This window comes from Perna viridis, chromosome 5, assembly GCF_037379345.1.
Source record: "Perna viridis isolate PV_CMFRI_1.1 ecotype Kerala chromosome 5, ASM3737934v1, whole genome shotgun sequence".
NCBI classification, from domain to species: Eukaryota; Metazoa; Mollusca; class Bivalvia; order Mytilida; family Mytilidae; genus Perna; species Perna viridis.
This window is the reverse complement of record NC_142449.1, coordinates 15,517,054-15,541,141: the sequence shown is the minus strand read 5'-3', so window position 1 is coordinate 15,541,141 and position 24,088 is coordinate 15,517,054. Positions and strand designations below refer to the sequence as shown.

At 32.9% G+C, this 24,088-nt stretch overlaps 4 protein-coding genes across 9 annotated transcripts in view; 2 read left to right on the top strand and 2 right to left on the bottom strand.

Moving 5' to 3' along the window:
* The window catches only part of LOC148616220 (DNA replication licensing factor mcm4-A-like), a 36,858-nt gene extending 36,080 nt beyond the window's left edge, over nucleotides 1-778 (bottom strand). The window contains exon 1 of one of the 2 annotated variants that reach the window (XM_088583036.1): nucleotides 661-778. The gene's annotated coding sequence lies outside the window, so the exon portion shown is untranslated. Of the gene's footprint in view, nucleotides 1-606 lie in introns of both variants that reach the window. The other variant, XM_088583037.1, reaches the window with a different exon arrangement.
* Nucleotides 1-14,497, bottom strand: part of LOC148616219 (uncharacterized) — a 58,685-nt gene extending 44,188 nt beyond the window's left edge. Inside the window, exon 1 of the mRNA XM_088583046.1 lies at nucleotides 14,392-14,497. Within this exon, the coding sequence (XP_088439172.1) occupies nucleotides 14,392-14,427 (36 nt within the window). The 5' untranslated portion in view covers nucleotides 14,428-14,497. The remainder of the gene's footprint in view (nucleotides 1-14,391) is intronic.
* Nucleotides 762-16,625, top strand: LOC148616218 (putative malonyl-CoA-acyl carrier protein transacylase, mitochondrial). 3 transcript variants are annotated; one of them, XM_088583042.1, is made up of 7 exons: nucleotides 762-979; nucleotides 4,244-4,531; nucleotides 7,023-7,643; nucleotides 8,292-8,379; nucleotides 9,366-9,586; nucleotides 12,015-14,314; nucleotides 16,129-16,625. In XM_088583042.1, exons 3-6 carry the CDS (start codon nucleotides 7,032-7,034, stop codon nucleotides 12,414-12,416), a joined length of 1,323 nt encoding a protein of 440 aa, XP_088439168.1. In that variant the 5' UTR covers nucleotides 762-979; nucleotides 4,244-4,531; nucleotides 7,023-7,031; the 3' UTR covers nucleotides 12,417-14,314; nucleotides 16,129-16,625. The 3 variants fall into 3 exon arrangements, with proteins under 3 accessions (XP_088439168.1, XP_088439171.1, XP_088439170.1); XM_088583044.1 differs by lacking the exon at nucleotides 762-979 and adding an exon at nucleotides 1,026-2,466; XM_088583045.1 differs by lacking the exon at nucleotides 4,244-4,531.
* A 1,220-nt stretch (nucleotides 16,626-17,845) lies between these two features.
* Nucleotides 17,846-23,641, top strand: LOC148616217 (uncharacterized). Of its 3 annotated transcripts, none has more exons than XM_088583038.1 (3): nucleotides 17,846-17,941; nucleotides 20,035-21,919; nucleotides 22,935-23,641. In XM_088583038.1, the coding sequence occupies exons 2-3, from the start codon at nucleotides 20,035-20,037 to the stop codon at nucleotides 23,117-23,119; spliced, it is 2,070 nt and encodes a 689-aa protein (XP_088439164.1). In that variant the 5' UTR covers nucleotides 17,846-17,941; the 3' UTR covers nucleotides 23,120-23,641. The 3 variants fall into 3 exon arrangements, with proteins under 3 accessions (XP_088439164.1, XP_088439165.1, XP_088439166.1); XM_088583039.1 differs by lacking the exon at nucleotides 17,846-17,941 and adding an exon at nucleotides 18,882-19,095; XM_088583040.1 differs by lacking the exon at nucleotides 17,846-17,941 and adding an exon at nucleotides 19,568-19,819.
* Nucleotides 23,642-24,088: the final 447 nt, after the last annotated feature.

Here is a 24,088-nt window from a genome sequence, read left to right as displayed (position 1 = left end):
CCAAATGACCATCAACTCCAATAACAATGAAAGTTGTATATTTAGAAAGAGAAATGTCTCATCTTCAATTACATATATTTTTTATTGTCATGCAATGGATTTTTAACCATTTTCTAACGTGTTAAAGTTGACTCAAAATTGAGAATTTTGCTCTCGCAAGAATATTGATAAACGCACTACCGACCTCCCTACATAATGGCTACGTCTACAGGGCGAACGGACCCAGGGCGAATAGGTATTATGACGAACGTGTATTAGGGCGAATGGAGCCGGATTTGTTTGCAGGTCTAGGTATTTTTTGTCTACTAGACCTGTGGTCTCGACAAATATATACACTAATTTCATCCCTGTGTGCCTACACCAAAGTAAGTTGTAACTGTATATCCGACTCGACTTTTGGATGTATATATGTCACAGTCTCTGGGACCAAAACTGTCTGAGCCAGGCATGACAAGTCCCATATAAACTTCAAAACTCGAACAGTCCAATGCGGCATGACTGAGTCGGCAACGACTCCTGTTTTAACTTAGTTTAAGCCGTAAGAAAATCATATTTAACTGTCATGTTTAAACGTCTTTGCCACATGATATGTGTGATATAGTTTACCTTTTGCTGAATAAAATCAGAGATAATCCTTATCGATGATTTAAGAATATATACCTAAAATTTCTCCCTTTTGTTTCTTTTCGGCTTAAGTCACGTGTCAAATTTTCGCGGGAGATTTTTTGTGCTTCCGGTGAGGGTTGAGAAAATTTCTCAAAGATAATTGATACGATAAATTAATATACCCCTCTAGAATAATTGAATGTTGAGTATTATCATTACAAATTATGACTGTAATATTTTCATTTGCACAAATGTAGGATTAGACGGCAAAAGAAATGTCGTAATAACTAAATTACGACAATGGGCGACTTATTTGCGTCATGTAAACAAATCCACATGTCCTCTGTCTAAATATTTCAAATCATAGGCATAGGTAATGGAAATATCTATTATGTATATACAAAAATGAAATACAGCAGTTTAATTTACCCAGTTTATTTTAATGCAATACTCTTCTTCAGCAAATAAGACCCATAATGACCATATTTAACTAATAATAAGCAGCTCATAAATATTTCTGTACAAAGTTAAACCACTGTCACATCATGCTCATAAAAGTATTCATATGCGTGATTATCCAATGTGTGTTAATATGTTGCTTTGTAATTCTTTATGTTACGTGCCACAGCCAATTTATGTAAATGTGTTTGAGCTAATAAATATTGTCTTGTCGAGTCTTACCTGTATTGTACATTATTAATGAAATACAGTATTTTGATATAATAAACTATACCCAATTTACTAAAAATGCCAGACGGCTTCAGTTAATAAGATTCACTGTGACCATGTTATATCTGTATAGGGTGATTGTTGAACTAAATTAAGTATTTAAAGCTCAAAACTGCATTTTCAGAGGTAATGATTTGATAAGAGGAAGGTAAAATTTTATTCACTCCCAAAGAAACATAGGTAGCAGGTTGATCTGGCCCCAAGTCGACCTATCCCAAGTTTTTCTGTCCCCTCGAATAATTATATTGTTATTTACAGACTATTGGTGATGGTTACAGCATTGCTATATTTGAAATAGGGAGAAGTTTTCCAATGATTCCCTTGTATTTCAAAAGGAATGGAATTTTTCTTACTGAGTAACTATTTCATTAAATCAAGCTTGGGGTAAGCTTGGATGCTGCATTGAACTTGTGAAAATCTTGATTAAAAAAAAACAAGTAAATGGAAAACAATAACCCTTTAACAATAAAAAAAACTTATATTGACTAATTACTTTTCATTTTGTAATGTAATGATTATATGTAATTACTCTATTAAACTGTACTCAATTAGGTTGAACTATGGTCCATAAATTTATATTGTACAATTTAAGAAAAGACAAAGATAATTTTCAATATTTATGTTTAATATTATAATTGTATGTATTCATAATGCATTGAGTTTATGATTAGGGACAGATCAACATTAAAATAGGGTCGGATCCTTTAGGGGACATGAAATCAATTCAAACACTTTTCTTACTTTTTGTCAGCCCTGTTATTATTAACTTGCAAAATGGTAAAATATGTTATGATATACGATTTTTATTGTCCTTATGTGTTATGGTCTGAAAAATGTAAGGGCGGAAATGTTCGGCATTGGATTGTCATGGTCCGAAGTGTCTAGATTGAATTGTCCGAAATTGATTATTTTTCATAAACAGCTGGGTGCCATGTTTTGACCATCACTGTTTTAGAAAAAAGCTAGATTCTGGTGTGGTTCTCAAATGCATTTACAAAGATATGAGAATGAAGCTACCATGATGCTATATTAAGCTCCCCATTTTACATGCACAAACCAGATATTGATGGTTTTACTTGCCATAAGTATACAGAATCCAGTTGGTAATACAATCATCAACACTCCGTTCAGGTGTGTATAAATCAACTAAGTTTTAATATGAGGAAGATGAAACCTTAAATACTCTAGAACAAACATAAATTTAAACACCTTCAATAATTTTTGTCAGCCCTGTTATCATTTAAAAAAAATATAAATAAATGTTGTTAAGTGGCTCAAATTAAACCTTAATAAGAATAATGAATAAGAACAATAGCAACATTTAAAAGGTAAAAAAGAACTACATACAAATAAAATATAAATAAAACACAAAACATTAAAAATATGGGCCCAAATTTTCGGCCTTACTGCCTTTGTCAGGGGCAAAAAGAATTGAGGAGAAAATATTTTTTTATTTTATTTATATGTAGTTCCTATAATCATTGAACTTCTAAAATGGTAAAACAGTTATGACATACGATTTTTATTGTCTTAATGCATTCTCCTAATTGTCATCGTCTAATATACATGTATGCATGTGCCGAAATGTCCAGTATTTGTTGTCATGGTCCAAAAAGTCTTTGGCCAAATTGTCCTGTATTGATAAGCTGATTATGTCATTACCATAAACATTTGGATGCCATGATTTGTCCATCTCTATCTTGGAAAAAGCTAAGATTCAATTTGTATTTAATTATTGAAGCTAGCAAATGTTTTCCGAGACTGGTATGGTTCTCAAATGCAAATGGATATTGATGTTTTTTTTCGCGTAAGTATCAGATCTCACTGTTGTATTCTTTGCCCATAGGCTTCTATAGTAAACCTTAAATTTTCATGATTTCTAAAAAAAAATAGACAAGGAGTTTCAGTCTAACCTTTGACCATGTTTTTATGTTAACGAAATATCAAAAATGATTTTCAGGTACAATTTAGAAAAATAAGGCTTAACCTTTAGTACTCCAGAACAGGTCAAACTAAAATTAGACTCTACTTTCACTTTCATTTTGAGTTCATAAAAGAGACCCCTTTTCTGTAGCATTATTTTTCATGAAAATACTGATTTTACTCAAAAGCAAGTTTTTAGTGTCATTGCTTGATAGTTACCCTGTACTGTTGATGAAAAATGATAACCATTTGCAAAAATAAAAGTAAAATGCAAGAAAAAGACAGGGCCATACCATTTTAAGCCTTCATGTTTTGACATACATGTACACATGCTCAGGAATATGCAATGCAAGACTGATACACTGTACCTGCAGAACCCAGTTGATAAAATTATTAAAAATATTAAAATATTAAAGTATTAAAATTCTAATTAATTGATAGGTTTAATTGATTATCCTGTTTTATGCCTGTGAAAAAAAAGAAGTTTAAAAAGGAAGAAGTTTAAAATAAATGAAACAAAATATTTTTCCCATTTAGTTGTGTAAGATTGGTAAAACTGTTACGTATTGTTTTGGGGGTTAAGTTTGACTCTTTATGGGATATTTTTACAAATCAAACATTGTTATTCCACCGCTTTTACCAAGACATTTATACTTTGGATTGAATTATTTTGATGAACTTTGTGTTGTAATGATGCTTGATTGCTCATTCTGTGTGTTTTGTCAGTCAAGACTAACATTTTAACAGATCACATCTTCAATCCTATCAATCTAAGTAAATAAGCTGTTGTTATACATTATTGTATTGCAAAACACTTTTGCACAATTCAGTTTGTCTTTAATTCTTTAAATCAATAATTATACAACACATGATATGAGTCAGTGGAATTAAGAATGATTAAGCAGTACCTGACATGAGTTAGATTTGTAAAATTAATGCATGATATCTATTTTAGTTGATTTTATTAATATATGAAAATTAACAGGAATAAACATCTGCTGCTGCCACCGAGGATCAAGTTTACCCCTCTACTAAATATACTTGCTGCTGCCACAGAGGATCAAGTTCACCCCTCTACTAAATATACTTGCTGCTGCCACAGAGGATCAAGTTTACCTCTCTACTAAATATACTTGCTGCTGCCACCGAGGATCAAGTTCACCCCTCTACTAAATATACTTGCTGCTGCCACAGAGGATCAAGTTTACCCCTCTACTAAATATACTTGCTGCTGCCACAGAGGATCAGATTTACCCCTCTATGAAATATACATGTAGGTAGAGTATAATACATCATGGTAGGGTTAGTTATCTACCTGTTGGAATTAAATTTCAGATTCATGTCTATAATTGCACTAAGCTACATGCATTTACACATAAAACATGTAGCTCATAGATCATGGGTCTATAAAATGGAGAGTTGCTTTGTCCTATAAAATTTTTGTCGGACTGTTCGCATGTTTCATGGTGACCTCATGAAACATATGAGATGGGAGTTGGTGAAAATTCATATTCCATATACTCCTTTTCTGCCATCTTGCAGTTTTTTTTGCACTCATAGTAATATCAGAGTATTAATATCTATTTTACAATTCTTTGACTCTTCAGAAGCATACTAGACAAATAGGTTTTTTTTTATACCTCTTCACAAGAAGTGGCAAGTTGTTGTGATACCATATCTGTCTATCCCCAAATGGTTTCCAGATGATAACTTTAGAAGTTATTGAAGGATGTTTTTCAAACTTTGTATAGTTATTGAGTAGCATTAAATAAAGATCAAGTTTGAATTGATCAGATTATTTACACAAAAGTTTTGGCCAGGCCCATTTTAAATTGCTTTTACCTCAATTTTTTATCGTTGATGAATTGGAGTTATCTTTTTTTTGAATATTAAAGAATCATAAAAGTTGCTTTTTAGGGGGTTTTATGGCTTACACAACATGGTGGGGTATCGTTTTATGGCTTACACAACATGGTGGGATATCGTTTTATGGCTTACACAACATGGTGGGGTATCGTTTTATGGCTTACACAACATGGTGGGGTATCGTTTTATGGCTTACACAACATGGTGGGGTATCGTTTAAGTGCAATTAGATGCCATATTTTTGATTCATGAATATTGAACCAGTTTGAATAGGTAAGACACACATCTTTGAACAAGGACAACATTTCAAAAACTTCGACATCAATGTCTCATATATTTGAAAATCAAGATAAACATTAAAAAAAAAAAAAACAAACAAACTACATTTCAAATTTATGTTGGCTTTGCTTCCATTACAATGTCTCTTATTTGACTCAAAATGGCCTCAGTTGATGAAAACTTTTTGGTTATCAGTTTGAAATTTGTTTACATTGTTGTATGCTAGAGGTTAGCTGGCAAGATGTTTTCTGCCGTCCTGTTGCAGTGTTGAAATTGGTTTGTTGTATGAGTATGAGTAGTCATTTATAAATATTTATAATTGATTTATAATTATTTATAAATATTAATAGATAGGCATTTTTGTCTACTTTGGCTTGCCATACACAGCCATTATTATCTTACCAATAAATAAGAAAATACCATTCATGCTTAAATTTAGGTTACAGACCACCAATTCAACCAATGAGCATTTGGAACGTACACAAAAATAGTCCTACGCAGAAATTACCTCTGTTCCTCATAGTGCTGTGAAAAAAGTTCTCATCTTATTTAAAAAATTTAAACAGTTTCTGAAAGGAAAAACATTTCTGTACATTTTATAGGTGCATTTTGCTTCTTGTGATGTGAAGCCTAATCTCCATAATGATTTCTAAATATACACCTATCTTGTGAAAACACTGGGATTTCCCATGCTATTTATAGACCCTTCACTTCCGGTGACCAGTACTGCACTGCAAGTCTTCTAACCCCACATGCCACTCTGAGGATTGTGAGCTGACATATGTAGAATCATGCTGATATATAGTCCTCTGCAGGTTAAAGTTAAGGTAAAGTCCAGAGAAGCCATTGAATATTGTGAAATTAGCATAGAAGCCTATGGGAAGTGGAATTAGTGGTTTCTAGCCTAAAAGACAAAAGTCCACTTTTATTTGAGAAAATTGATCCCATAATCAACTCCAATCCTAGCAAGTACTATCTTTAAAAAAAGATAGTTGACGCATATCCTTGCTTTTTTAATATCTAAATCTGGTTAAGATTTTACTTGGTGAACTGTGAGATCACTGTGCTATGTTTCGTATTTCAATTATATTATTGGTTCAACAAATAAACTATTCCCAATTATCAATGTATATAAAAGTGATTGAAAATATTCCGGACACCAATGCCCCAATGGAGCCTTAAATTTCACAATTGCTATCACATTTGTCCAATGTAATGTGAGGCTGTAAGTTACATCGGTTAGGTTGCCATGGTTAAGCATCATGAATGTCACGTGATGTCAAAGTGAACTCTGTACCGACTGCATAGGAAAAATAATACATGAAAGGCGGAAACCCATATAGGATGCTGTCCAATAAGAACTTCCCATAGGGTCCAATACAAAATTTAAATGCAAGATGCTATATTGAAATTCAGGGGCTACCAGGATACTATATTTAAATCTTAAGGAAAACACTGAAGGCATATACATGTACATGTTTTTTTTATTCTGTAACATTCATATTATCAGAATTTAAATGATAGTCAGATAATACCAAAATGTACTTATTGATGTATTTTTATTTCTTCAAGATTTCTTAGATCCATGTCATATATATTGATTTGTTGTTCTTTTCCAGATTCTAAAAATGATTCGGAATACATTGCTGTGTTTACCAAGGAGAAATGTTTTTCTTGAACATTTTGCTAAACAAACATTTTATAGATGTTCAACAGTTAACAGTGATAAGGAGAATACTGATGGTTATATCTCAAGAAGAGCTTTGAAGCGCCATAAAATTCTTAGTGATTTATCTAAAAAACAAATAGATACAGAGTATGATGAAAAGGATCTGCAGGTACCCAGTGAAAAAGTAGGAAACCTTTTGGATCAAATGATGTCAGATGAGAAAACAGAACAAATTGATTTAGAGCTGTTTTCTTCAGATATAATTGATGCCCAGAAAGTAGAGGAAAAACACCAAGAAAAAATCAAAAGACCCAAAGTTGACCCAGAAACAACATCGTTTGCACTTTTCCCTGGACAAGGCAGTCAGTTTGTTGGTATGGGTAAGGAGTTGTTGCAGTTCCCTGGTGTTCAGGCCATTTATGATCAAGCAAGTGAGATTCTTAGATATGATCTTCTTAAATTGTGTCTTTATGGGCCTAAGTCAGAGCTAGATAAAACAGTCTATTGCCAACCTGCTGTGTTTGTTACTTCAATTGCAGCTATAGAAAGATTAAAGGAAGAAAATATTCAGGTAATGTTCATATATTTATCATTGAAAAAAAGGTTTGAATAAGAAACTACATGTAGCATTAGTAACTGCTTTTGTTAAAAAGATTCCTATTTTATTTTAAAAGGTTGTAAATCATGGAATGGATTAAAGTAAATTGATTTCAGTCTTATCCTCAAAATTCTACTCAGCATTTATCTTACACTGACAGATCTAAAAGCTCATTCATAGTGCAGGATAATAATCTAACTGATAAAACACATGATAAAAAACCCAGAGGTGTCTATGTAACATGATGGAGTAATACCGGTAGGCAACAGAGGCACCTCTGGGTTATTCTCTGTTCAACTGACCCCAGGAACTCCTTCCAAGTCTCTTATATTCAACATTCTTTATCACAGGATGCCATTGTGCAACTTCTCTTTTGTGTTTCAATCATGGTTGACTTTGGGGGTTTCCTGATGCAATGCATGGTCTTTTATTAATTACCATACTTATCACAAAAATATGTTGTGACTGCTTTGTTCCAATTTTGACCATATGGTAAGGGAGAAGTTTTGGGGTCCTTTAAAGTGAGTTCACAGTTTGTAATGTTTAACAAATGTATGTGCTGAGTGATGTACCGACTGTGCTACTAACATATACATGTAAAACTTGTCGTGATTTTGACAGGGTATAGAAAACACAGTAGGAACAGCTGGTTTCAGTGTTGGGGAGTATGCAGCTCTTGTGTTTGCTGGGATCTTGTCATTTGAGGATGGTATGTTTAATATCTATTGAAAAAATTATGTCGCATCACTCCCAGTTTACTGTTATGACTCAAATTCAATTATTAAATACAGTTGGTGTCAAAATGAGAAATAATAATAATACAAAGCTATAGAATGCTTTCATGAATGAGTTAATTGATGACATTGTTCTTATCGTAAGGCCTGCACATGTTCTAATTGTGTCAGAGCTGTATGAAAATTTCTTACAGGAGAAACTATAGTTGTAGTTTTAAAGTCTTAATTTGGGTTAAATTTGTATGACAATTTCTTCTAGAAGTTCATGTGTGAACCTTTAGTATTTTTGACCTAAATATGCATACATCTTAGCATCTGGACTTTCCAAGTCCCATATTGAGTGATACAGACTTTTAAAACCTTTATGGATTGCTTTCTTCATGCTTTTCTTACTCTGTATTGTGTTTTTCTTTACTTCATCATATTACCTTGATTTATAAGGTCTCACTAACCACTTCTGGGTCAAATGGCCACTCCCCTTTGTAGTACCAAAAACACACTGAACCTAGACCTATGCATTGTAAGTTCATTATTTGTGTGTATTCTGATTAAAAGAAGTCAAAATAAAGCTGAGAATGTGTATTTTAAGACCATATATGTAATTTACTACAAAAGTGTATGAATATTGTTTGCATGTGTGAGTAATTTGCCTCCATGCTGTCAGTTAGCAGAAAAGGTAAAAATGTGGATTTTCAGTACATGTATTATTTATTCAAGTAAATTTTGTGAAGAATTTCTACTATCATCGTACCATTAGCATAATGATTTTGAAAGCCTTATTTTCCCAGCTTTGCAAGGGTATGCAACTTTAAGATGTCATTTGTCCTGGGAATTCATAGTGAAACTTTGAAAATTACATTTTTAACATGTAAAGTAATGGAAACATTAGAAGTGGTTAGTGAGACCTCAGAAAGAAGCTCAGTAATTTCTCTTGATTTCAATAATAGTTTTTTTGTTTCAGCACTTAAAGTAGTGAAAGTGAGAGCAGAAGCCATGCAGAGGGCTTCAGAAGAGACACCTAGTGGTATGATGACTGTGTTTAGTTTTTGGGGAACTAAGTTGCCACTTGCCATGGAAGCTGCTAGGCAACACTGTTTAGATCACCATGGTATCCAAGACCCTGTGTGTAGTGTTGCTAATTATCTGTTTCCAGAGGTTAAAGTCATTGCTGGGCATGAGCAGGTAAACATTTCTTGGAGTGCAGGAATTAAGAACCTCTTAATTTGTTAAAATTGACTTCACTGGCATCTTGCACAAAATGGGGAGAATCCCGCATAATCAACGAAAAAGTTAGAATCTCCATCACATAAAAGTGTAAAATTTGTGGGAGGTTTTTGGTTAAAATGACCATATTTTCTGTAAAAAATGCTAAATGATTTTTAGCTCACTTGGCCTTTGGCCAGGTGAGCTATTGCCATCACTTGGCATCCGTCGTCATCGTTGTTAACAATTTTTCAAAACTCTTCTCCTCTGACACTACTTGACCAATTAGAACCAAACTTGGTGTGAATGTTCCTTGGGGTATCTTGCATAGAACTGATTTTTGATCCGTCAAAAACATGGCCGCCATTACTAAAAATAGAACATTGGAATCAGACAGTATTTTTTTGCATATATCTCCAAAAAGCCATGTTGGAGTAATAGCCCTTTTTCGATGATTTTTTGCTATTTTTAATGCTATATCTTTCAAAAATTTTCTCCTCTGACACCACTTGACCAATTGGATCCAAAGTTTGTATGATTGTTCCTTGGGATATCCTGTATAGAATTGATGTAGGGATTTTTATTGATAGAGCAAAACTGTGAACAGTCAATTGTGCTATTTCAATAAGGCTACAATACATGTATATTTAACAAGACTAAAATTGTGTGATGATGACTCCTTGTAGCAGTCATGGCGAAATTCGTTGGACATGACCGGTACTTTTAGCTGCTGGTCCGGTAAAATTTGTGTGATTTCCTGTCCTACTTAAACACACCTGCCAGGTTAAAATACGCCTGTAGAAGAAATATATATGCCTGTCAGTTTAAATAGTTGAATATAGAAATAAAATCAATAGATATGAATTAATACATGTAAAATGAATACATTTATCTACTTTTTATGTAGTTAAAGAGTCCGAGGTCAGAAATGTACTCGGAGTTTCGGGTCAGAGTCTCTGTTCTTTCTACTGAAACATTGGTTAATAAAAATATTTGGGTAAAACAGAAAATGTAAATGAAGTGAAAAATGGTATGGTCTAAAATGTGCAACCCACAGCCGTACCAATTTTTCCCGTACCCAAATAATGTTTTGCTAAAATATTCATTCTTATGGTATATTAAGAACTTAAAATTGCATGAGATGTGGAAAGTCCATTTCATTTCATTTCTAATAAAGAAAATGATGTATATTTTTTCTAATATTTTCTGTTTGATCGTTTTTTTGAAGTCAAAAGGTCTAAAATGTGTTACTGGAAGTTACGGTACCAAACTAATTATTGACTATTTCTCATTTTCCTATCCAAATTTTACAGTTTTCTAAAATCATTTAGAGGTTAAAACCTCACTTTAAGACTTTGGGTAAAGTTTTGAAAGATTTGACATTATTGAAAAAAGAAGTGATTGAGTTTGAATTACCTAGCGTACCAAGTGTCAATCCCCATACCAGCAAAGAATGGATACAATCTTATCCAGAATGAAAAACAAAGTCTCATAAACAGAGTATGATGCAATTTTAATTTATTGTCAATGAAAATTGTGATAATATCATGATGTTCTAATGTCAAATATGCACTAAAATTGTACAGATAACAAAGATACTGGACTTTGATTTTGGGTACGGGAATTTCGGATTACACATTTTAGACCTCTTGAAAATAGAAAATAGAATAAAATCAATTTTTCTTCCACAAACATTTTAAATATCATTAAATCTAGCCTAACCATCATATCATTTTGTAAATATGTACCAACTTTCAGATGGAAATATCTTGTAATAATGAAGAAATTGACCAAATTTAAATTGGGTCAGAGAAATGATTCCGGCTTTAGTATATAAAAAGGATGCCATTCCTGGAAAGCCCTTAAAAAGGAAGCTTACTGATGCAGAGGTTAAAGTATGTCAACAAGAAAATGACGAAAAACGTAAAACACGGAGTATTAACCCAGAATGCAAAATTCTTGGGGTTTTTTTTTGGTCTGGCAGATAATTGTTCGGTCCAGCAGATTTTGTTAGGTTGACCAAATGTCTGACAGTTTGAAAAATTATTCCGCTAGGTCTGTTGTAGGATGCATAGCCTTACTCATCTCATTTTTTTAAATTTGTTAGCCTATAATTTAAAAACAGCTTAATTGAGAAAAAAAATTGTAAACAAGTAAAATGCATAGAATCTTTCAGGCTACATTTTTTATAACTGTACTTAAGTTGTATATCAGTTCCCTTTAGTTATTGTCCTTCTTTATTGTATTATTACTGTCAGGAATTTAGAAATTTTGTTTATACAAAATCCCTTGGAATGAACGAAATTTGACATCCACAATGTATAGAGCTATACGACTAGTTACTCTACATTTTTCTTACCTACTGGAACATTTTGTAAAAAAAAATTATTTTATCTATTTCTTATAGGCACTTGAATTTATTCAAAAGAATCATAAGGACTTTGGAATACGCAAATGTAAAAGAGTTCCAGTTAGCGGTGCCTTTCATACTCCACTGATGTTATCAGCGAAGAAACCAGTCATGGATGCGCTAAAAACAGTGCAAATCCATCCTTATAGAATCCCTGTGTATTCAAATGTAGAATTCAAAAAGTTTAGGTTAGAACCAAAGAATTTCTATCAACTATTGACAAAACAGATTGTAAAACCAGTCAAATGGGAACAGATAATGACAGAATTGTATAGTCGGGACAGAAAACAAGCAAGTTTTCCTATTACTTATGAATGTGGTCCAGGTAAACAGCTTGGAATGTTTCTACAAAAGATGAACAATAGAGCATTTGCAAACTATGTGAAAATAGAAGTTTGATAAATGTAATATATTGTACATGAATTATAACTGTTTTATAATTTTCTTCAAGGAAAGTAAACTATATAATTCAGCTTGCAATGTGGTGCAGTTTGACAAACAATATTTTACTACATCGACTATCAAAGCCTATTTTATTTTTTCTTAATATAAGAATCCACTAAATACAAGGTAAAGTATATGAAGGAGAACTTATGAAAGTTGAAAAGTACAAATATTCAAATCGAGAGATGTAGTTCCTAATCATTTAATTCTAAATTTTGATATTATTTCTAAATAATTTGTAATCATAGTATTCTAAATTTTGATATTATTTCTAAAGAAATTGTAATCATTTTATTCTAAATTTTGATATTATTTTTAAATAGTAATCATTTAATTTTTCAATACAATGAAACCAGTTTTCATCAAATCATAGATAAGTCAGAAACTGGTCTAAATCAAATATCTTCTGAATTCCCTTCAATTTCAGTATGCACTTACCTTAACCTAACAAATCACTCAGTTCAAAAGATGTTAGTTTTATTGTGTAATGAGAAATCATACAAGGTCAAGGTTTCAGTTATACATTAGTGTGGCACAGTTGTTATTGCCCCTTGCTGCTAGGAATTCTGTAATAACTTAATTCAGTCTTAAGATCTGTGTGCAGTTTAAGCACATAGATTGTTATCTCAATACAAAATATGGTGATGCTGAAGCAGTTTGGGAATGAAAAGCTTATGTGAACAATTAATTGATATACTAAAGCATATGAAATGCATGTCTCTACTTGTTCTTTAACATTGAAACCAAAATTAAGGAAATAATGAAAAAAAATGTCCGTACTTTTGTGAAGAACAAACATTTTCTTGATAATTATAATAATCACTCAAAGTATTTTTATAGGTGGCTAAATATCTGTTCATCTGTCCATTTTAACATATTGTACCATGACTTTAGAACCTCTTATCTAAATTACTGTATGGTAGTTCTTTTTTACAGTAGGATGGTCTGAAGATTTGAATGCTTTCTGATGAAAATCCTTTTTTAAAGAAATATGACAGTGGTTCAGTTTGGGTCCAGGTAGGGAAAACCCATGGCTCATCCCTTAATTGGTTATCATAGACATGTTGATGGATAGGCAGTGGTATGCCAGAATACTCCTACTATAACATAAGATAGTTATATGAAAACTAGAAAAGAAAGTATTAATGAATGAAAAACTGAAACTCCGGATGCACGTTCACGTACGTTACAAGTTATCTGTATGGTCTGGTACATGCACATTTCTTACTAGCTCATAAACCCGTAAATAAACTTCCAAAGGTAGGAAGATCCCAATTCTACTGAGTCAATGATTATACAACAGGAGACCATCAAGTTTTTTTTTCAGTCATCAATATTTTAAAGTTGTATGTACATACCTTAATCCACGTTTACTAATTAAGTTACTCTTTATGTTTTTCTTGCTTTTTTCGTTCGTGACTTTGGCATGTTTAAAAAAAAAAATTCAAGCGGTTGAAGGGCGATACTCCGCGGTACAGCTAAATCTCCAACTTTTTGTATGGCACATCGTTCTGACCCCAACCTGACATATCAATATCCAAATAAAAAAGAGGAGGGTTGCAGGGTCAGAGGAAATTCGGACTAGTTTAGGTTACAGACCACCAATTCAACCAATGAGCATTTGGAACGTACGCAAAAATAGTCCTACGCAGAAATTACCCCTGTTCCTCATAGTGCTGTGAAAAAAGTTCTCATCTTATTTAAAAAAATTAAACGGTTTCTGAAAGGAAAAACATTTCTGTACATTTTATAGGTGCATTTTGCTTCTTGTGATGTGAAGCCTAATCTCCATAATGATTTTTAAGTATACCCCTATCTTGTGAAAACACTGGGATTTCCCATGCTATTTATAGGCTAAAAACCACTAATTCCACTTCCCATAGGCTTCTATGCTAATTTCACAATATTCAATGGCTTCTCTGGACTTTACCTTAACTTTAACCTGCAGAGGACTATATATCAGCATGATTCTACATATGTCAGCTCACAATCCTCAGAATGGCATGTGGGGTTAGCAGACTTGCAGTGCAGTACTGGTCACCGGAAGTGAAGGGTCTATAAATAGCATGGGAAATCCCAGTGTTTTCACAAGATAGGGGTATATTTAAAAATCATTATGGAGATTAGGCTTCACATCACAAGAAGCAAAATGCACCTATAAAATGTACAGAAATGTTTTTCCTTTCAGAAACTGTTTAAATTTTTTAAATAAGATGAGAACTTTTTTCACAGCACTATGAGGAACAGGGGTAATTTCTGCGTAGGACTATTTTTGCGTACGTTCCAAATGCTCATTGGTTGAATTGGTGGTCTGTAACCTAAAGAGTCACTTTTTGTCTTAGAAAAAATAAATAACTATACAGGTATCTTCCTACACACATATTGAATGCATTTGCAAAGTTTCAGTGAAATATGACAAGCACTTTTTTAAATATTTGATTTTTAAATATAGGGTAACCAAGTTGTGCGAGCAAAAAAGTGACAATTTTCTACCATACTTAAATGCATTAAATATTTGCAAAGAACTTTTTCTGACTTTTCAAATAAAAAATATCAATTACAACTTGTTTTTTAACAATATTAATGAAGAAATAGTTTTAAAAGTAATCATTTTCTGAGAAATTGGTCTATTTTTAAAAATTTATTTTTGACATGCCTCCCCCTTTTTCTTGATCACATGTCAAAAATCCTAAATCTTTAAATTTTCACAAAAGGTGATATATTTGGCTTTAAATTTGTAAATACAGTGTTTTCACATTAAAACATGACCAGTAAAGGGCACCTAAAGCAAAAAAAGTGCTCAATAATGGATTTTCCATGTTGCCATAGGGGAATGCTTACATGGCCTTAACCGCAGTAATGAAAGTGAATTTTTCCTCATTTCTAACCTAATTTTTGCTCAAATCTACACAAAACTTGATTTCAAGTGCTTATTACCACCATATTTAGGTAAATATAGCCCTCAAAGTTTAATATTTGATATTTTTACTAAATTTTCTACACTTTTTACAAGATAGGACATAAAAATCAGCCAAAAAGACCAATTTTCCATAATTTGGACCTATAACTTAAAAAAACGCATATTTTGAAGGATTTTTGTAGTGTATTCCTCTCATGGCAAAGTTAACAAGATCTTCAAGTAGTTTAAAGCTATTTCAAGAAACTTTTCATTTTGCCATGGCTTCATCTTAAGGCTAAAAACCACTAATTCCACATCCCATAGGCTTCTATGCTAATTTCACAATATTCAATGGCTTCTCTGGACTTTACCTTAACTTTAACCTGCAGAGGACTATATATCAGCATGATTCTACATATGTCAGCTCACAATCCTCAGAATGGCATGTGGGGTTAGCAGACTTGCAGTGCAGTACTGGTCACCGGAAGTGAAGGGTCTATAAATAGCATGGGAAATCCCAGTGTTTTCACAAGATAGGGGTATATTTAAAAATCATTATGGAGATTAGGCTTCACATCACAAGAAGCAAAATGCACCTATAAAATGTACAGAAATGTTTTTCCTTTCAGAAACTGTTTAAATTTTTTAAATAAGATGAGAACTTTTTTCACAGCACTATGAGGAACAGGGGTAATTTCTGCGTAGGACTATTTTTGCGTGTACGTTCCAAATGCTCATTGGTTGAATTGGTGGTCTGTAACCTTATAGACCCTTCACTTCCGGTGACCAGTACTGCACTGCAAGTCTGCTAACCCCACATGCCATTCTGAGGATTGTGAGCTGACATATGTAGAATCATGCTGATATATAGTCCTCTGCAGGTTAAAGTTAAGGTAAAGTCCAGAGAAGCCATTGAATATTGTGAAATTAGCATAGAAGCCTATGGAAAGTGGAATTAGTGGTTTTTAGCCTTTAACCCCAACACTCAATAAATCCACGATCGGTAGTGTGCGGACCATATGAATACGGCAGAAATCACATGGTCCAGACAAGATACACGTACGTTCATAAATACCTGTATGATCTAGATCATAAACAATTTCCATTTCCTTCTCATTTATTTGTGAATAATGATAAGATCCTTAGTATGAGGACGGAAATATCCATACGTTAAACAATATTCATCCAACCAGAGTAGACCAAGTGTTTTTCAGTCATCAATATTTTGAAATCTTGTACGCACCATAATAAACCATTTAACTTAATCACATGTGTTAATCGTTTTTTGTTGTTGTTGTATTATTCTGTTCTACGAGGAGAGGCCATTTACGGAATGACTGATATATCTTTTTTTCTCTCTATGACGAAATGACCTCAATCACGCGGTGCTCACTTAATAACGTGCCAAGCTCGTGCAGGCGCATACTGAAGTATCAGAATTTTACGAGTCATCATAAGAATAAGAATAGTAGGTTAACATATTCTTTCCGCTGGAAGATTAAGATATCTGGTATTCTCAATATTCAAATACACTTACTTATTTTTATTTTGACAAATGTCGATAAAGAATGCTTGTTCACACTAGCATATATTCAATTTTCAATTTGAACTCAGTTTTTAAGTTTACGGTAAGTTCTTTATGTATATCCGCCTGATTTGTACCTTAATCAAATAACATTTGTTTCCAATAATTAATGTATTTCTCTTCTAACTGTTTAGAAGTGAAAAATGGAAGTTTACGTTTTGAAAAGGAACTTGTTTTCCCAAATATGTTTAAAACAAAAGAGAAAACTATTGTTTTAATTTATGACACCAGTTCTCTTTGAGTGTTATGTTTCCCTGATAGGCATTATAACATGCTACAACCTTTAGTATTAAGAGGATGAATCCAATAACTTACTGAAGTGTTAATTGCAGTAATAGAACTTTGGAATACTCCTAATTCAGCCAGTACAGAGATGCCTGTGGCTTACTTACGTATTCGCAACACATATTTGACATATTTCATTTGCACCCTGACCTAATTAGATAAAAAAATGAATCATAGACATGTTATCTGAAAATAAGGTCTTTTGAATACAAAACATACAGCCTCGTGTAATCTATGCAATGTAGGTGTTGAAGATGAAATACATTTTACTATTCTATGTCCAAAATTACAAGTTCCGTACAAACATTCTTTAAAAACGTTCTGACGTGACCTCTATTCAAAGCCAGATCAGGAAAATATTTAATTCATATTTACTGTAACGATTTGATAGACATGTACAAATTCCGTTTAAAGGGTATAGAGGTGATGTGTGATCCTAATCAATCACTAAAAATTATTTTCCTAATTTGAATTTAAAACATATAAGGCATCAAGTAAGTAAAAGTAGATTATGTCAAGTTACTTGTAAATAGATGTATTATACATTCATGATTCAATGAAACGATTACTTTTTGTGACAAACATCTATATATATAAAAAATGAATTTTGAAGTTTACAATTATCATCCACATGAGCATATCCTGGTCAGCTAATCCTATTTATTGAAAATGCAGTGAAGATCGCCATAAAATCGTAACGACACATCTAAGGTAGGTTTAAAAAGCTGTTCTTACTGAAGAGGTCTTAGGTAAAAAAAATTTAAAAAACAAAAACAAAAAAACAAAACAAAAAAAAACGATAAAACACATTATCAGAGATCCCTTTTACATAAATTCATGATAAAATTTTAATATTTTAAAGGTTAATACAATTTTTCTTTTAAATGTTTTAATGAGAACGCTTATCCTACCGGTGCACCTGGTCCATGCTCCCAGTTTTTAGTGGAGTCCGAGTTGCTCATTTACTTTTGTTACTTTGTATGTATGATTTTAGTTACTTTATGTTCTTTGTTGTGTATGTCTGTTTTCTATGTCTGGTCTTTGTCCCTGGATTACATTCTTTTGATTATCGCTATAACCTTAGTTCCCTTTACTATTTTAAAGCATGATATGATAAAGATTCTTTATTTTCAGTCATTATTTTAAAATTATACGTCACCTCTCTACGACTATGTAATGATACCACGTTTAAATTCATCTATTTTTTTCTTATAAATACTGTTTTACGACGACACGCCATTGGTGAATAGCTGGCGTGTTAAAATAATTACCAGTTGCCTCCATTTTAGTACCAGTTATTTGTTATCAGAAATGTTTGAAATGTAGACTTTGAATATGTAAATTTTATCACCCTATTTTGTAGAAGTACTAAAACGGTATATGGAAACAAACTAAATACTAGGTCATTAGACAAAATGAGCGTTGTTCCTTTTAATATTTGTTTGTTCTATTTTAAAAATGCATTGTGTTCATGTGATGTATATTTAACTAAACTTAGACATCTATCATCTACTTAGCATGACTCAAATATATTTTTTTCTATTAAGGAGACGCAGGTTATTTTACACTGTTAGAAAATATAATACATCATTTCTAAGGCTTTATTTTAGTATAAGGTCTATGACGTCACTGTCATATGATAAAATTATTTCCATGTGATGATACACGAACAAATGTTAACCAATCAAAGTTGAGAGATAAAACAACCAACACTAAATTGTTGTATCCTGGTCAGTTTCTGTTTAATGTGAAAAAAGTGAAACAGAACTCGTTTTAATTATTATACTTGCATTCAGAGAATGGTTAGCAATGGAGTGTAAGCAATGAACCAAAATATGTTCTAGATTAACAGGATTTTTTTTAAAGTACACATGTTTTTGATAATATGTTTATATCCAAAGATTCTCTACATTATAGTAAAAAAGATGAAAATAGAGAATCATATAGTTTTTCTATACAACAATTATCTTTTTTTTTCTATTTTAAAAACATGCTCTTCTTGCCTTATCCACTAAAGCATTGAAAGGTACATACCAGTACATGTCTTAATATTACCATGCTTAAGTATGATTTCATTTAAAAGTTTTCCTAGATTGAATGTAAGGAATATACATTTATAATTACTAGGTAAAATGTTGTCCCCCTTTTATGAACAAGTAATAAAAACTTTCATTCAATATTTTTGAAAATGAACCGCTTTTTAGAACTGAATTTAAAAAAATGTGAAGCGGTTTTGTTTAAGCAGTAAAAGCACTTCTCATCGGTGCCTGTACCAAGTCAGGACCATTGCGGTACCAGCTGCTCTGGTGGTGTATTATATATTTTGCCAGATTTATTTTGGACTTGACTTGATTTTGAATCGGATTAGTGTTCTGCCATTTTATTGTTACGCTTATTTGTTTTATACCGTATTTGATATGAAGATTTTTCATTGCAAAAAGTACTACCTTCTTAACTTCGGCAAGTTCCATGAATCAGACTTATAACTTTACGTGTCTCTGTTGATTTCGCAACGTATTTAATGGAGAGTAGTTATGACGTTTCTTTTTTCCTAGTAAGTGGCAACAATGCAGCTAAACATCGAAATAGGTATGTCAATGATATAACACATTCAAAGATCTTCCGAATGAAATGAGAAATAGTTAAATTGTTTCGGAACTTTCAGGGATCAAGTCATTTTCATAATTTTCGATTGGTCAATAGGAGCACTTTTTACCTAACTAATGATTATATATATATCAGAATCATAAAGCATCTCAAAATCATATTTTGTGTTAGAGTAAATGATTTGATTTTTACTTTAGATGTTATTTCTGGTCCTAGTTTTGGTCAATCCGGCAACAGGATATCACTGTCCGCAAGAAGACCATTGCACGACTTCTCTTGACATCGATTACGGCTTTACAATGGTGTCGTCCGACAGAAACAAACCGGTGTATGCAAAAGGCGGTCAACTATACGACATCACATCAAGCGAACAGGTGTCAATAGAAAATGTTATCTCTGCTGATGGATGGAATGAAACGAAACATTTGATCACGGCAAATGGAAGTATGCCCGGTCCAGATATAATAGTATATCAGAATCAGACGATAACCATTATCATCCGAAATAAATTAATCAACGAAGCTGTTACTATTCACTGGCATGGGATAGACCAGTTAGGGTCGCCGGCAATGGATGGCACGGCTTTTATAACCCAATGCCCAATCATGCCCGGTCAAGAATTCAGATATACATTTACCCCTCGATTTGGTGGATCATATTGGTACCACTCCCACGTAGGTAATCAGAGGGACAATGGTTTGTATGGTGCATTTATTGTTTTACGAAAAGACGACCCTGTGCCATTTTCACATCAGAATATTATCCTTATTCAAGAATATAACCATCTTCATAGTGCTGAAACGATACTGAAGGGACCTGTTTCTGAGAAAAATCATGCCGTGTTAATTAATGGAAGAGGTTCATATAAAGACATCGAAGCCCCCGTGGAGACATTTCATCTTCACCGAGGTAATAAAGGAAGTTCAACGTATCTCTTTAGAATCATTAGCGCTGCAGGAGAGGAAACGCTACTTTTAGAAATACCAGGACTTAAGCTTAAGATCACAGAAACTGATGGTTGGCAAGTAGATCCCGTTCAAGTTGATAAAATTATTATTAACCCAGCCGAAAGATATGACTTTGAAATAGACCTTGATTGCGCAGAACACCCAGCATACAACATAACCATCAGAATACTAAACACAAACACTCTGAATGTAACACATGACGTCATAGGCCTGGCCAGTATTAATGTGACAGGCCTAATTCTTCCACCACCTGCTTATTGCGGTACTTCCAAAAGATCTAAAATATTAAATTGTCCGTTCGAAATATATCCATATCGGCCGAATCTACAATGCATTCCCGTTTCAGGTCTTAAATCACGGATTGATAGCGCAGAGAAAACGATGTTCCGAGTGACGGGTATATCAAAAACGGACGTGACAGTGAAAGACCTCCATTTTCTTAATTTCGCCTTTGTTGATGGTCCAACAATTAACGGACGAAAGTTTATTTGGCCTACTGTCAGTGCTCTTAACCAGCCAACCGAGGTTAGTACAGACTGCAAAAATTGTACCGAGGAAAGGCCATGTCGCTGCAGTCATTCGATTGATCTTAAGTCTGGGTCGGAAGTCATAATGGTTTTACTAAATTTAGGCAAAAATTCAAAATCACACCACCCTATTCACTTGCATGGACACACATTTCAAATTTTAAAAATGGAATTTGCTGAATTTTCCACGGAAAGGGGTTTTATACCAACCACGCACATCAAATGCAGTAAAACGCTTCTAAACAATGAAAGTTCTTGCAATGCAGCTTTTTGGGCAGATCCTTCATGGAACAACTATAGAAATATACCAGGCATACACCTAGAGAATCCCGTGAGAAAGGATACTGTAATTGTACCGTTCGGTGGTTACGTAATTATAAGAATCGAAGCCACCAACCCAGGAGTGTGGTTTATGCATTGTCATTTGGACAAGCACATGGTGGATGGAATGGCTGTAATGCTGAACGAATCGTTCTCATCATATCATGGTCGAGAGGGAAAACTCATTCCCCTGGGTTTACCGACTTGTCGCAGTTTTCTTCAGAATATGAATGGACATGTGGAGAAGCTTCCAGAGACTCTAATTGGTAAGTTTTTCTATTGAGTAGGACATTTAATCAGTTAAAACTGTTGTAAATGATAACAAAAACAATAATAATAACCAAAAAAAAAAAAAAAAAAAAAAAAAAAAATAAAAATAAAAATTAAAAATAAAAATAAAATGGAAATAAAATGGATATAGAAATATTAAAAAAGAATGATTAAAACGCATTTGATAACTGGACTATGTAACGCAACAAAATAACAGTGTTATCAGTCTTATTGACAAAACAATACCGAAGTGTCAGCAATGGGATGATTCAAATTCGCCAAAGTCCAATAACATGGCATAAAGGTGAACACATGAAACAGAGACGATCTACATACACAATGTGGTGAACCGAAAAAAAAAACATGTAAAAACTGAAGATAAGGGAGACAAGACGTCATACAAAAAACTAAAGCACTACATATGAACTCCCACAAAAAACCGGGAGTGGCTTCAGGTGCTCCGGAAGGGTAAGCGTGTCCTTCTCCACCAGCTGCACCCGCCGTATTGCAAGTGAGTATAATCCGGTAGTAATCTAGCAGCAATAATGAAAGTCCGCGACACGTGTCAGTAGGGCGTAATCGTTCATTTTTAACTAAGTATCTTGTAAGAGTAATTAAGCGAACCAATGTTATAGCAGTAATCAAAAGAATGTTATCTGGGGACAGAGACCAGACATGGAAAACAGACATACACAACAAAGAACATAAAGTAACTAAAATCATACATACAAAGTAACAAAAGCAAATGAGCAACTCGGACTCCACTAAAAACTGGGAGCATGGACCAGGTGCACCGGTAGGGTGGCGTTGTAGTAAACTGGCTTAGAAAATTGATTGCAAAATAAATTATCCAATTAAAGAAACTTTTAACGCTATTATCTAATTTTTTTAAACTGATTATTTAAACCCTTTTCTATGTTTGAATTACCAGATCTATTTTTCTTTGGGGGGATAAAACTGATGCATTTGCTAACTCTAACTAGTCTTAACTTAAGGCAGTTTTGTTTTCAGATATATGGACATCGACAGTGATTGTTCTCTCGGCTTTTCTGGTATTTAGTTGCGTTCTTTGTTTTATACTGATTGTGGCACTTTGGTCTTTCTGTTTATCCAACAACAGAAACAAAAACATCAATGAAAGAATTTCAAGATACAAATCGACAGATGACGTACAGACAAGGTTAATACCTTCATGAACATACTCAATATCAGAAGAATTAATTAGAGTCGTATTTGTTTTGATAGACAAGAGCATACTAGTAATAATTTATTTCGTCTAATAGGGTATGCAAGTCTCGTCACGTGACTCCGTGATTTTATAAGAATGGGTCCTCGTCTACCATTCAAATGCATGGAGATTCGTCATTAACACATTAATAAGTTCAATATTAAAAGCAAAATTTGTTTGTGTATATACATACTGATAACAAATGACAAATATCTAGTTCTACATTAAAACAGAAGAGTTTGCATTGTGATTGCAGTTTTTCTATTTCCCGGAAGTGAACAACAAAATGCAGGTCGGTCTCCGGATTTCAATATGTTCAACATAAGAAATTCCGGAAGGGAAACTGAAACCAGAACGAGACTTACAAACCCTATTACCGTAAAATCTGTAATGAAAATAAAACAAAATATTATAATTTAACTTCCTCGAGTATGGTAAGAGAAACATCATGTAACTCCAGTGTTGTGTAATAAAAAGTTTGTTTTGGTAAGTTTTCAGAAATTTAAGTGTTATGTAAAAGATAAAACTAAAAGAAAAAAAAAGAAAGCTACCACTCTACAGTTTTGTTTAGTTCCGCACTTTTAGTGACGGTTGATATATTGATTAAAAATAGAGATTGTATTGTAGATTAAAAAAAAATAGAGGTCTTGTAAAAATATTTTTTAAAGTTTCATATATTTCTCAGTGTTGAAAGGACATGTCAATTTGACTAGACTATTTTAAATTGAAAGCAAGTAAATTTTAACATGCGAAAAACATGGTATGAAATAAAAATTTAAGATATTTGATATTTTGACATTTTTAAAAACCTGATTTCACTACCTTTTTTTTTACAGTTATTGGCATATCTTCAATGGTTTCTATAGTAACAATAATTTTTTTTCAATATTTTTTTACTGCATTACGTTAGATGTATAGTTCTATGACATTTGTTTAA

Coding starts and splice junctions, on each gene's coding strand:
- LOC148616217 (XM_088583038.1), top strand. CDS start 20,035: ATGTTATTTCTGGTCCTAGTTTTGGTCAATCCGGCAACAGGATATCAC. Junction 21,920..22,934: donor GCTTCCAGAGACTCTAATTG/GTAAGTTTTTCT, acceptor TTTTGTTTTCAG/ATATATGGACATCGACAGTG.
- LOC148616218 (XM_088583045.1), top strand. CDS start 7,032: ATGATTCGGAATACATTGCTGTGTTTACCAAGGAGAAATGTTTTTCTT. Junction 7,644..8,291: donor TAAAGGAAGAAAATATTCAG/GTAATGTTCATA, acceptor TGATTTTGACAG/GGTATAGAAAACACAGTAGG. Junction 9,587..12,014: donor TCATTGCTGGGCATGAGCAG/GTAAACATTTCT, acceptor TATTTCTTATAG/GCACTTGAATTTATTCAAAA.